General features: G+C 37.8%; 1 protein-coding gene across 2 annotated transcripts in view; it reads left to right on the top strand.

Annotated features, from left to right (window-relative positions):
• LOC131237502 (uncharacterized) overlaps positions 1-15,134 on the top strand; it is a 35,826-nt gene that overhangs the window by 10,505 nt on the left and 10,187 nt on the right. The window contains exons 4-5 of one of the 2 annotated variants that reach the window (XM_058235312.1): positions 6,656-6,777; positions 10,657-10,778. In XM_058235312.1, the coding sequence (XP_058091295.1) occupies positions 6,656-6,777; positions 10,657-10,778 (244 nt within the window). The remainder of the gene's footprint in view (positions 1-6,655; positions 6,778-10,656; positions 10,779-15,134) is intronic. The other variant, XM_058235313.1, reaches the window with a different exon arrangement.

The following is a 15,134-nucleotide window of genomic DNA, read 5'->3' as shown; positions in this document are numbered from 1 at the left end:
TTGTCATCTTGGTGGGGTAGGCATCTTTTCTTTGGAGGAAGGTTAACACTAAATAAGTCGCTATGCCAAATCTTCCGATTTATTTTATGTTAACATTCTAATGTCCAAAATCAGTTGTAGCCAAGTTAAAAGAGATTAGGCGGGATTTTCAATGGCAATGGTTAGAAGCAATGTTGTCAAATCGCATATGCAATTCTGTGCGGTCCACCATTTGTGTTCACTTATGCTATTGATCGCACATTTTTTTATATACAAGTAAAAAAAATTCAAAAAATGGGAAAACTGAAAAATTTTGAAAAAAATTACTATAACTAATCCAAATTGGTTTTCTTATTTGTTTCAATCTAATTTATGTACTACTTAAGCCATAGTAAGTTAATAACTGTTAATCAACATGTAAAAAAATAACAAGAAGTCAACAACTTACTAAAAATTTAAGAATTTTATTGAGAAATAAAATCTTAAAGAATGAAGATTGAAGGCTACTATATACATTAATGACAATTACAAGTTACAAGTTTAACGTAGAATTTACAAATTTATAATAGAAGTATATAACTTGCAATTACTTTTGCAAGTTACAATTTACAAAATATGCAAGCTACTATATACTTTGATCCCTCTCCTATTGTGGCACATCACCACTATCATCATTGTCAGAGTTTATCTCCTTTTCAATGTACACTTCATCTTCTTCTATTTCGTCATCATCTGTTTGCACAAGTTGCTCACTCACGTGCAATGGTCTTGTATAATCTTCTTGTACTTCAATTTCAATCTCATCTTCTTGGCCTTGATTGCTATTATGCCTCGTGCTACTGCTCGCCCCTCATCTTCGCCCTGAGAACTTTTGCTAGGTGGCGATCCATAAGTAGCGTCTTCGAGATGGGCCCATGTCAGGGATTTACTTGCAAATACCGAACCCTCTATCTTCACAAGTCATTATCTACCTCCAAATCATCTAGGCAGATAGGATCATAAAATCCAGGGTTTTCTCACCTGGTCTGGAATCGTTCCCACAACTCCTAGTAATACTGGACGAAGATCAGGTCATTAAGTTTCTTTTGTTCGAGATGATTTCTTTTTTTTTTTCTTCGTGTGAATTTGTGTAACATTTGGAAATTTCAATTACAAGTGAATTAAAAGTGAACTTTTATGGTTTAGTAAACTGAAAGTGAATTATAGAACTTCAAGTTTTCAACTTATCGACTCGAATGCACTCTGGTTGCGCTCGTAACTGCTCGTAGAACACGTAAGGTCAAAAACTCTTATGGCTAGCATTTGTAGTGCCAGATTCCTCGTGTTCGGGTCAACTCTATACACTTATCACCAGTTAATTGTGCAAATAAGTTTAAATTAGACACTTAACTTCTTACATTGTAAGTTGTAACTTGTAATTTGTAAGAACTAAGAAGTAAGAACAACCATATTCATACTTCGTAAAAGTGCCTGCTTACTAGGCAATTTCATACTTCTATGCTTGATAACTATGTCGCTTGAGAAAATCCCTGCACTCTTCATGTAGTAGACCGACTCTTGAGAAATTCTATTTTGTTCTTCTTTGTCTAGAATCATTCTTTTCAAAACGTCAAGAAATCCGACCATATGTGTCGCTGATGCCATATTTCGATCGGCGGATACAAAGAATACAACTGGATTAAGGGTGCAGGCAGTCAAATATAATGGTAATACATTTGGCAACCCCATCTACTATCTACAATATTTAGGATGAGCGTGTAATCACGCTCGTTGACGTGTTCCATGATTTTGTTTTTGGCCCTCTCCATCGTATTGTAGATATAGCTCATGGGTGGCTTTTCATCATTGTCCACCAATCGCAACACACTTACTGATGCCATAGTTCGATTGGCGGATACAAAGAATACAACTGGATTAAGGGTGCAGGCAGTCAAATATAATGGTAATACATTTGGCAACCCCATCTACTATCTACAATATTTAGGATGAGCTTGTAATCACGCTTGTTGACGTGTTCCATGATTTTGTTTCTGGCCCTCTCCATCGTATTGTAGATATAGCCCATGGGTGGCTTTTCATCACCGTCCACCAATTGCAACACACTTACTAAGGCTTCCGATGATTTTAAAGCTTTTATCACTTGATTCCAAAACGAATGGGAAAGAACTAGGGCCCATTATTTCAGTCAGCCCACCCTACAAATGTTCTAAGTTCAGTTTTCTTTGAATGCAACTTTTGTAGTATTAAGAAGGCTATTACGAATTAGGTCATGGCTGTACAAAGCAAATTACACCTAATGTTCATTATCATGTGATAGAGAAGAAGGGTATGTTTGTATATAAAGACTGCAATTCTCCTAGTCCTAGCAATTAACTTAATATACAGCCTAACTACATATTCTAATATTAAATTAATACATTGTGCTGCGCTTGAGGTCTAAAATAAATGTCGCATCTTCTCCATAAGAAAGTGATCTACGGCTACATAAGAGGCTTTGTTGCCACTTGCCCGTAATAATTTGGATAACATATTCCTCTCCTACTTTTCAACTACATTATCTAACAATTTGAAGAAATAATCGGCCGTGTAGGAATGGGCCAATGCATGCACGGACTTTAAAAACATTGTCCCAGTTGGGCAATTAGTAGAAAAGTTTATTAATGTCTGACCGGATCTATCGGTCCATCCATTGGCAATTAACGTATAATCATTGATTTTTCAACTCTCTTTGTATTCGTAGATAAAGTTTCTAGTAGACTTAACCTCATTTTTTAGGTAATTCTCCATTCATGATAAGAAGAGGATTTTAAGCCAGGTATAAACTGACCATAGCTTCAACCATTACCTTGAAGTTCTTCAAATTTATAGTGTTGAAAGCTACACCAGGTTGGTACACCCACTTTGCAATATATCGAATCGTGGTTTTCCTATCCTTTTGCTTATAACGGTTTTCCAAAGTGCTTAGGTGGGTCCTTTTCCCTTACCCTTTTGTCAACTACATCTTCGAGATGTGGTCTACACCAGTGTCTCAAGTATTAACGATATCGGCCGATATATCCCACGATATATCTTGTCTCCCACTTGTGTGATATGAAATGCACAAGTGGTGTATCCCACATGTTCGATCCAGTGAGCATTTTCAATTTTCGATCCTTTTTTTTTTCATTTCTGTAAATCATGTTAAATCAATGTCAAATTGTCAAAAATCTTTGCATGAAAAATCATGGATTGGGAGCGTCAATTTCGAGATTTGGAGGAGATGGGCCGAGTTGTCGAAAATTGAAAAAAAATCAAAATTTCCCAATTTCTTGCAAATTGGTTGCAATCTTTGTGTCCAAACATAAAATCAAATATGTATGTAACCTGATATGGTGATTCTTCTTTTGCTTTTGAATGCATTGCTTGTGTTTCCATGCGTCTTCTTACATTTATAAATTATATATATAGACTTTGAATATACTTCCATCAATTTAGTTAGACAACGCATAGATTAGGTCCCCATAGAAAGAAAACCTATTATGTGCACTTGTTTTTTGTAATGTTTTGATTTGTAAGTGTGTATTGATGTCGTTTTTAACAATTACTGAAGTTTCATTGAAAAATTAGACCAATTTTCCAATGTTTTCCCATGTTTCCAACAACAACAATGCATTGTGTGATACAACCGATATATCCCATGCGATAACCAATACATATCTATATCCTAAGGGTGCGATACGTAACGTGATACCAATATTTCGAACACTACTCTACATTACCTATCCTTAGGCCTGTGCCCATGGGCTCTTTTCGGTGTTGGTATAGATCGCCCCGCAAATGTAGGTGGCGTAGAAGCATCCAAATCAACCACATCAATGTCCTCATATTCTTCTCTTTCTATAAATTCTTCTTGAATAACTGCGGTATTATGTATTTTTCGAGCATGCTTGTCCATGTATTCCATGATTTCCTTGCGGATCTCTGTAATAACATTGGGACATGCTCTTACATTTGATCCCGGTGTGTGCGGAAGGTGTTGTTTATGCCGGCCAATACCATCAAAACTTACAAATATGCACAAATCACATACTATTAATGACTTTCACTGGCACTACGATAGTGCCCGTACTCACAACCTAGATCACTTGACCTGGTTTTCAAAGAAGAAGATTGGGAAGAAAACATGATGATGACACATGATGAGTTGAGTCGACTCAAGTAATCAACAATTAGATGTTAGAGAACTAAGTAGTAGAGATTAGAGAGTAAGTAGTGTAAGATAGTTAGAGTATTAGAGAAACAAATAAGAATTTGAGAAATAACTACAGGCTATAGGCTAGCTAGTAGTTAAGTACTAAATACTAAATTACTAGTGTAGACGTAGTCTACTATTAGTCTATCAAACTATATAAGAGAGAGAGAGAGAGAGAGAGAGAGAGAGAGAGAGAGAGAGAGAGAGAGAGAGAGAGAGAGAGAGAGAGAGAGAGAGAGAGAGAGAGAGAGAGAGAGAGAGAGAGAGAGAGAGAGAGAGAGAGAGAGAGAGAGAGAGAGAGAGAGAGAGAGAGAGAGAGAGAGAGAGAGAGAGAGAGAGAGAGAGAGAGAGAGAGAGAGAGAGAGAGAGAGAGAGAGAGAGTTAAGTCTTGACTTTGAGTCTTGAGAGTTGAATGTGAGAAGAGTCTTGAATTGATTCCTTAAAGTCTTGAAATCTAGTGATGAACCTCATTCGAAGTCTTGAATCTTGAAATCTAGTGTTGAACTTGAATAATAAGTATGAAAACCAGTGGATCTAGGGGTTGTGGGCTTGTGAAGTTTGGAGAGAATGAGCATTGTTGGGAAAATGAGTTTGAAGGTTTGGGGTTGAGGAAGGAAGTTTGTGGAGAGATGTGTTGGGTGGATAGTACAGAGTTGAGGTAGGGGGTAGATGGAGAAAAGCCTTTTCTTTGCATAGGACCTCGCCGTTATGGAAGTCGGTGAATTTGTTGAGAAATAAGGTTTAGGAATGTGTGGGTTTCTCATTAGGAATTGGTAAGAAGATTTGATTTTAGGAAGATTTGTAGGTTGGGAATCAAAAGCTGAGTATTGTCTTTCCTCATGTAGCAGGTATTACCATAGAGTCAAATATTTTGGTTGATAGGTGTTTTTTCTATTCATGGTGAGGAAGTTATTTGAGCGCTTCCTTGTAGAAATCTAAATGATGAAGAGGTGGAAGACTTGGTTAGATTGTTGGAATTGGTTTCAAATCAGTATCCGTCTAGCTCGGAAGAAGATGCATTGGTGTGGTTAATTGAACAATCTGGCAAGCTCTTGGTAAAATCGTTCCGTAAGAGGATTGATGGGGGGCATTTCAAGCATGTTGAGTGTCACACAGCTCGTCTTTGGCATTATGGTGCTCCATCTAAGGTTGTGCCATTTGCATGGTTGGCGGAAAGGAATAAGGCTCTCATGGTCAATTTGCGAAGGTGCGGCATGATTATCACAAATGTGTGCTTGTTATGTTATCATGTCGAGGAACCGGTTGGTCACCTCTTTATCCATTGTCCTTTTTCATTAAAGATTTGGATTGGGTTCCTAAATTTGTTTGGAGTTGCATGGGTTGCTCCAAGTTCGATAGATCAGTTTTTCTTAGCTTGAGATGAGGTGGCGAGGCAAAGATGGGAAGCGAATTTGGCATTCGTGCTTATTAGCAGGCTTATGGAGTATGTGGTTGGAGAGAAACACTCGCAGCTTCAAAAATAGAAGAGGTCGGATATCGGAAGTTTTCAATAGGGCTAAATTGAATGTAGTGGTATGGGTGCAAGCATCTAATGTATTAGGTATCGATCAGTTTCCAGTTAGTTGGTTTGATTTGTAAGGGGGTTGTGTTTTATTTTTGTTTTCCATTTATGTATTTATTGGCTTCGGCCTTCTTTTAATATATATTTTTTTGAGCAATGATGATATTTCATTGAAAAAGGCCAAAGCCAAGATGTACAAGTATACAAAAATACAACTGTGAAATCTACGCTTCTTTTAATAATATTATAATCATCGCTTTAAAAAATCATCCATATCCACTCATCAGGTGGGCCACACCATCCATTTTTTTATAGCCATTGGTTTAAAAAAAACAAAAAACTAGTGTGGTCTACTTGATGAGTGGATATGCTTGAGTTTGCAAAAGGTGATACTCGTGTTGGGGCCAACCTGTTGGATGGATTGGATGTCTCACACATTAAAGAAATGAACATAAAGAAGCCACATATGCTTCTCAAAATTAGGAGGGATGGAGGGAGGGACTTTTTTCCTTCTTCTTCAATTATTTTATTTTATTTTATTTTTCTGAAAATGGGTTCCTTTTGCGCTGTTATGATGGATCGTGCGTTTTTTAAAGATGGTCCATAACAACTCCATATCGCATAATGGGTGATGTCATTACCGTTATGTAACCGATTTGGCATACCTTGATTGTAAGGCATAAGCATGTGTTTTGGACATATTGGTCTGCTAAAATTCTGCTTTGTCCATCAAAATCTTCACAGTAGTGCATATAAATGAATAAAGCATAAAAATGACCAGATGGAGACTATTAGTTGTTGAGGTCTGTGCATTGTTATCCCATAAGTACCAAATTTTGCTCTCTTGTTTGCAGTTGTTCTACTTTATTACAACTGCCTGTTCTTCTATCAGTTTTACATGCTGGCTTTGTTAACAAATGTAGATGACTATCGCATTCACGTCAATTATGGCCGTGTTCATCATTGAAAGAATCGATGAGAAGCGTGGGACCATCTCTATTGTACCTCTTATTATGGCGGGTATAATAAGCATTTTATATTGGAGGCAAGCATGCTACTTAATCATTGCCCATTTATGATGGTTGTTTTTGTTGTGTTTCTATAACATGTGTGTGTGTGTGTGTGTGTGTGGATATATGTTGGGATCACTGATGTCTCCAACTCCATGGGGATAGCAATTTCTCAAAAGCTTTTAAACAGCACGTGGGATTGTTAGTTACTCTCAACTGTCTGTTTGTTCCATGCTACTATTGTCAAGCCATGATGCAAAAATCACACGGATCAGATGATCCTAACCATCCCATCAATAGCATGATAAATGGACACTCAAAGGTCAAATGGACAAAAAAGTAGTTCCAATTATCATCTTGAAGCATCTATTCAGTAGGCCCCATCATGGATGCTTATGATTCCAATGAAGCATTTTCGTCAAATGATACTTACCGTCGACCAACAGCTTGTAAGAATAGACAATTGTAATAAAATGACTAACATTCAAATGGCTCAAATCCTCCAATCAGGGTGTTTTTTGTTTTAATCATGGCCCGCCAATATTTGAATGTAACGAATAAACAGTTAGAATTGATGATTGGGGTGCCTGATGTGGTTAAAAGCTTTGGGAACATTGGTAACCTCCCCATGATGTGGCGGACGTTAGCATTTCCTTGCATACATGCATGCATATCAACCTTCAATACATGCATGGAAACTTACCATGCATGCCAACCTAAGACATCTTATTGCAAAATCTCAAGGGTTTTCAAAATTCCTCTCTTTTTGTTGCTGGTATGCATGCCAAGTTACTGTGCAATGGGTTGTAGGTGAACACACTATCTCTACACATGTTCTATATCAAGGTTTGCTAAGCCCACTTATGTACAACAAACTAAGAGTCCAAAAAATGCTATTCATCCCACTTATAAAGAAGTTCTTGTTGACTTGTGAATTCCCAAAACCGTAAAAAGAGGCATCTGGATGGTAACCAGTTGCCATAGGGTCTAAGATGGAAAAGCAAATCCCTTTTTTCGGTCTTAGAAAAAATATCCCATTTCAATATATTCAATGTCAAACACAAATGCAAGACACGCTTAGGCTGTGTGCTATTTGGGATCCCAAATGTCCATCATATGATCCCATGAGTCCATGTGTCCTTATCCAAAAAACAATTTATCCACTCACCAGGTGAGACCTGCCTTGCAAACAGTTTATTATCATCTGACATTAGGCTGTCAATAGGTACCTGCACCCATGGATACCAATGGACCCGACCTGATTTTAATGGGTCTGGGTCCCCTTTTAGACCTGGTAAGAAATTGGATGGGTTTCGGGTCTCGCCTTTTGGACCTATAGTTAAAATTTGTGGCTAGTTGGGTTCATGTAGTGTCCATTAATTTCAACCTGGTTAAATTCGGGTCGGGTCAAATCAGGTCTGGGTTGGATATAGTTACTTTCAATCATACTATTATATACAGTAAATATATACAATTATTCTAACAACATAATGAGGTTCTAAGCCGCACGCATGTGAGAGAGCTTGTTTACATGCCATGCATGTGCCAAGGTGGCACATGTTTGTGCATTCTAATCCATCCATTTGGTGAGCCTGACCATTTAAATGCTCTTTTTTTTTTTTTTTTTTTCCAAACCCAACTCAAAACCTAGATCCAAAAACGCAATGCGTGCCCGAACCCAGTCAGATCTGGGTCAAGAATGAGACCCAGACCTGTAAGGACCTGGACTGGGCAAGACTGGAACCCAGTTAGCATGGGTATGGGTACTGTAGGACCTGACCTGCACCTGACACATTGACAGCCCTACTAACCATCCATTTCATAGTGCATGGGTGTCCCATTGATAAATTGCACTAGTTTTTTTTTGCGCTAAGGAACGTTAACTATAGGGCCCCCATTTATGAACAGCCTGGATTTCTCCCATGTCACACTTGATCATGGGACTACGTAACTAGCATTCCTCTTTCAGCAGCTAGAAACACATTGTTTTTGCCTGCATTTTTTTACCTATGTAAAGAGGATAATCAGCATGTGTCACCCATTGGGGCCAACATGTAGCTATGGTCTGATTGGAACCTTACGTGTTGTATCGACCCTACTCAGGCGTATGATGGTGTAACAATTAAACTAGAATGATGGTACTGACAATTGTTGTGTTGAGTTGAATGTGATGTATTGAAGATTTCTTGTCAATGGTCCAAGCTAAGATATGCGTACCAGTGAACACAACAATCCTTTTGGTGCAAGTTACTTGTTGTAATCCATCTGTGGTAGTGCCATGCCCCAGAATATGGACAGTTTTGATCACTGGACCATCTCCACATTGGGAATCAATTGGAGAGACACATGTCGATGATCATCAATATGAATAATCATCCTTTTGATTTTTGTTCCTTGCTGTAATCCATCTTTGGTAGTTGCTAGACCATGGATGGTTTTGGACCATCTCTCATGTGGAATCCAATGGAGAGGCACGCTTTGATCCTCATCAATTGCAAGTAGATAAAACTAGCTTGGCAATATGATCGTTTACCACCATCCATTTAAAAAATGGTGGTATCGTTTCAACCATAAACATGACATGTTTGTAAGGTAACCTAGACTGTCCAAATTGCTGAGGCAATTGTGGATGGAGCATTCTCTGTAAATTACGACTGAGAAGAAGATAGTAACCATCTGATTTTGCCCTTGGAATTTGGTGCACACATTATTTTGATTTTAATCATCCATTTAATTGCCATAAATTGGATGGTTGGGATTTCCTTTTCAGTGTGATTTTGGAGATACGATCTACTCACTGTGTGCCCTAAGTTTAGATGGCCTAGATAAGTTGTTACATGAGTGCTGCATTTTTGAAATGTGGTGAACTATCAGGCTAGTTGTACCTTTGACAATTCAAAAGAGAAGAATTATAGGATCCTCACACTAAGACTTCATGGCATACTTGGCTTTCAAATTTTGACTAGTGGAGTGCATACCACCATGTATGGACAATGCATCAAAATTGACCCAGATTAGAAGGTCCTAGTCATTGATATTGCGCCTTTTTTCAGTTGAAAGGCAGTCATTCTCTTCTTAGCAGCCTAGTTGTAGGCGACAAACGGAGTGTTTTAAGGTTGTCATATTGATGAGATTCTTGGGGCATTGTCCATCCAAGGTGGTAAGCAACATATTGATGGTCTAGATTATTGAATTAAGAACTCAAAACCCAAGTTCTGTGGGGAAGCCTCTGGTTGAATATCCATACTCCGAAAAAGATGGTTAAAAAGTTTAATAGGTGGTTTACTGATACATCTCGAAGCATCGTTATAGGATACATTGTTAGGATATGCTGGGACTATAGCCAATGTATTTATGGTCACGTTTCAATGATCCAAACCATTTATACGATGGGCTTCTCCTTGGATGAGAATATTCGGAGAAAATGCACAGATTGGTATATTCATCCCTTTGGTCATTTAACTCTTTTCCTTTGAATATGGACCTTCTTCTTAACCATTTCTTGTGGGCCATTGGTCATTAGTTTACAACCTTCCAATTTGAAGCTTTTTGAGACAACCACCATCAACAGTGATGCCCCCATCGTTAATGGTTTGAATCGTTGAAACATAAACACACATTCAACGGCTGTAGTCCCGATGCATATGCATGTGGGGCCATAGTGATTGGCATTAAAAGATATGTTTGAAATGGGCGTCTTTCCCATTATGTATTATATGGGCAACCGGTTTCCTTGCGGTTGCTGTTTGTAGGGTTTAGTGAGGTTAAAATCAATAAAATTGCTTGTATGAGCTGGTTGAATAGCATAGCGGGGATTCTAATGTCAGTATACACACGTGTGGGCTTAGCAAACCTCTTATGTTTCAACCTTTAACTTCCAATTGACCTTTAAATGCATTTCTTTTAAGCTGCAGATTGTTTGATGATCTCCGTCCATATGCACTGGTCCAGTTTGTTCCTTGTATTGCTATACCTGTGATGGCTATCATACTGCCTCCAATGTATACACATTCTACATACTGGCTTTGGGCAGCAGGTTTGTGTTTTAGCATGAATTAACTCTTTCAGCAATAATTGGATCTTGGGACTTCTGTTGGATGATCTTGTTCAAGTAGATCTTTTTTTTTCTTCTTTTTGTTATATTGTACTTCAGAGTGCACAGCATGGGTCAATATTTGAAAGAAAAATTCAAATTTTATTCCCCCGTTGCATCATTTCTTTTTGAGTGGAAGATAACTGCTATTGTTATTCATTCCACAGTTGCATGTATGCTTCATCACCAACATGATTTGCATGTACACTTCTCTTTAGTAAAGTTTGTTTGTAGTTTCTGTTTTGATGTCAACTTTAGGGGGTTCTGAGCAATGTCCATGATCGTTTATATAAACTAGAACCAATGAAAATTTTGGAGCCATCTATTTGTTGGGGCCAGATATCCAAGATCGTCTATGTAGAACTTGGTAAAATAAAAATTGTGAGCAATCTATTTGTTGAGGCCAATCACACCAATCGGATGATTCTAATCCTCCAATCACAATGGATAGTCAAGATTGTTCATATAAAACTGGGTCCAATTCAAAATTTGAGCCATTTATTTGTTGGCTCATCATTAAGAATTAAAGATTCGGTTTTGTTGTGTAACTCATTTGGGCATCCGACTGAGTCGTATTGCCAATACCAATACAACTTGACTGCTACAGGAAGAGCAGTGATTTAGATATCGATAGTATCAGCTTGGTATTGCATGTGTCCAATATGATATACGGGGGAGTTATTAAATTCCCCTGCATCCCAAAAAATATTGCAATGTATTGCTGATATATTGACACATTGCAATATTTTGCCAAAAACCTTAATAAAATTCCCGCATATCATCAATACATGTGATACATTATGATATGTCTCGGTGATACACTGTGACACATTCCCTCACCGGAAATAAATAAATAAATAAATTCAATGAACCCCACAAAAAATATAATTTTCTACCAAATTTGTTTGGGGGAATCTGTTTTTATACTTGTATTGTATGATTTCTGAATTATATAAACTAAGACACTAACAAGTAGTAAGTAAAACCAGCAAGTAACAAAACTGGGTATATACTTGTGTTGAACTATCGATCAGCGAGGTTGTGTGTGGGCTGAGCCTGAAACCCATCGCCATCTCTATCTCTATGATATGGGTAAGGAAGATATTGTCCCCTCTCCCTGTCCATAAAAAAAAAATAAAAAAAATAAAAAAATAAAAAAAAACAAAGTATTGTTGCTGCCGCCTCTGCTTCCGTTTTCATCTTAAGACTGAGACTGAGACTGAGACTGAAAGGCTCCTGCTGCATATTCATAGCATATTCATAGCTTCCATACTGGCCCATACTGTTGTTGTTGGTGCTGCTGTTATCGGGCTAGGCTCCATATCTATAAAGCACATAACTAGGAGAACGTAGTCATATGCCCATGTGCCATTTAATCAGGTGGTGGAATTCTTGATCTCGATGCACTATCAACATCACTGCCATGTCTACTTGGGCTAGGTATTCATCTTCGATTGACCAGTTTGATCCTGCTTCATATCATATATATGGATGCCACCTTCCTGACTAGTGCCACCAGACTTATCGTCCCCACTATCACTTACAGAATCAGTGTGGGACTGGGTAGCACTACACTACTGCTACTAGCATCCTGTGACTGTGCCTGATTGTCATTGTCCTGATGATCAACTGATTGTGGCTGAGATTGTGAAGCACGAGCTGCACTTGACCCTTCTCCACTTGGGTGCTGCCACTACTTTGGTTGTGGCATAGAAGTTGGTATATCTAAGTCATGTAAGTTCATGTCCAGTTGTTTCAGAAAACTCAAATTTGTGAGAAGAGGCTGTTCTCTTTCGATGAGCTATTTGCCTGATGGATCATCATCCTCAAATCTATAATCCAAGTTAAAACTATATGTTTTATCATTAACTTTGGCCCAATTTCTCTCCCTTAATTTGAGATTGTGGTGGACAAAGATCAACTTCTCCAGCTTTTCATCCATCGGTCAGTTTATTTGTTTTGTATGAATGAGGGAGAATGTGCTTCAATTTCTCTCATAACACAAGGAGGAGACAGTTTAGCTGATGACTCTCAGAACAATCTTTCTCAAATGTGGAACATCCCCTCCATACAGTGTCCTCCAATGTGCTGAATTGAAATACATAAAATAGTTACCTTGACAACAATTAATGTTATTACTATTTAACAGTTGCATTTGAACTCAGGAACTAATATTACCTGGCTAAAATTCTAGCCGAGAGACACCTTTGTGAGGTTGTTTAAAAACACTCCCAATGAATTTGTGAAAGCTTGAATATGTTATCAAGATTCAAGATGATATTAAATAAATGCTATCAACTTTTGTTCTGTGTGTGTGGGCATGTTCTTAGTTTAACTATTTAGTACTATATACCTCATTCATGACTTTAACTTGCGCATTTATCCGTTGTTTCATTTTGCAAATGACATTCGTCAGGCCTATCAGCACTTCTGGATGATAAGAGAGGTTCTTACTATACTGGCACATGGGATCTAAGAAATATGCTGCAATATATATATATATATATATATATATATATATATATATATATATATATATATATATATATATATATATATATATATATATATATTGAGAGAGAGAGAGAGAGAGAGAGAGAGAGATGGTTAATTGAATTTTTATGGCTTCACATCACTGCCAATTGAAGCACTTTAACAAGGGGTTTGATCGTGTCAATTATATCCCCAGCCTTCACCCATAAATCATCTGAGCGTGTAAATTGCAGCAGCTTGCTTTCATACACCCTTCTTTGCCAGTTTTTATTGTACCCAATATTTATAGGTGAACATCTTCATAAGAGTTGATTATGCTTGCACATGCTCTTTAATGAGATGTAGTTTGTCACAAATTTGGTGATCCTTGCTCCAACTAGTGATTCTGAGTATAACCTCATCAAGGTTGTCAAATCATAGGGAGAACATTCGAGAAGAGAAGAAGAGAGGTGTGATAAAAGGGAAAGGGAGGGAGAGATGAACAAAAGAGCTCTCACGCCCCCACCCTTTGTATTATTAGATTAGGGCTAACGATAATAGTGTTTAATTACAAAATTGCCCCTCTTACTTAATCCCATATAAAACTAAGGCCCATAGGCCTAAAACTTAAAACATATGGAACCCAAGCATAAGAAGTGGACCACTCATCACCACATGTGGCATATGTGGACCCCACATGTGGTCCATATGTGCTCAAGATAATAACAAAATAACATTCCTCAAGTTGGAGAATATGTATATATATATATATATATATATATATATATCGTGAATGCTCAACTTGACAAAGAATCGATCTAGATGAGCACGACCAAGAACATTTGTAAACGTGTCTGCCACTTGATCTTGGTACTTGATATACCACAATGCATATTTCCTGGCTAGCCACCTTTTTCCGAATGCAGTGACAATCAACTTCAATGCGTTTGGTTCTCTTGTGATAAATTAGATTGTTGGTAATGTGAGACACAGCCTGATTATCGTAGAACAACCTCATCGGTATATCTACCATGAACCTGAGCTCACACGTTAATGTGTTCAACCAAATGAGTTCGCATGTTCCATGAGCCATAGCCATGTACCTTGCTTATGTGCTTGATTGAGCAACAACTCTTTGCTTCTTGCATTTCCACGTAACCAACTTGCCTCCCACAAATGTAAAATAACTTGTGGTTGAATGCTTGTTTGAAGGAGAACCAACCTAGTCTATGTCAGAATATCCTTCTATTCGAAGATGTCCATTTTGCTTGTAAAAATTTCCATGATCAAAGGCTCCCTTTAAGTATTGAAGTGTGTGAAGCACTATCCCCGTATGAGACACCTAATGAGCATGCATAAACTAAGTCACCACATTGATTCAATAAATGATATCCAGTCGTGGAATCGTCATACAAATCAATTTTCCAACAAGCCAATGATCTCCTTACATAATCTCTTTGGAAAGTGGTGGCTTTGCAAAAAAAAAGGGTTTGGGGAGGTGTGGGTCTTTCATTGGGTAATGGTGAGAAGATTATATTTTGGGATGATGTTTGGCTAAGGGATAAAAAATTGAAGGAGGTTTTCCCCCTTCTAGCACATATAGCACAAGAGGCTAATTTGTTGGTAGTAAGGTGCCATTCACTCTTAGGAGATGAAGTTATTTGGGCTCCTCCTTGTAGGAGGAATTTAAATGAGGAATAGGTAGCGGAGTTATTGCGATTGTTGGAACTTCTGCATAAAGTTCGCCCGCTTATCTCTCAAAGTGATTTAATGAGATGGTTAGAAGAAAATTCTAGAAAGTTCTCAGTTAAATCATTTTACCGAAGG

This window comes from Magnolia sinica, chromosome 2, assembly GCF_029962835.1.
Source record: "Magnolia sinica isolate HGM2019 chromosome 2, MsV1, whole genome shotgun sequence".
In the NCBI taxonomy this organism is placed as follows: Eukaryota; Viridiplantae; Streptophyta; class Magnoliopsida; order Magnoliales; family Magnoliaceae; genus Magnolia; species Magnolia sinica.
The sequence above is the reverse complement of the archived record's forward strand: the minus strand, read 5'-3'. Positions and strand labels throughout refer to the sequence as shown.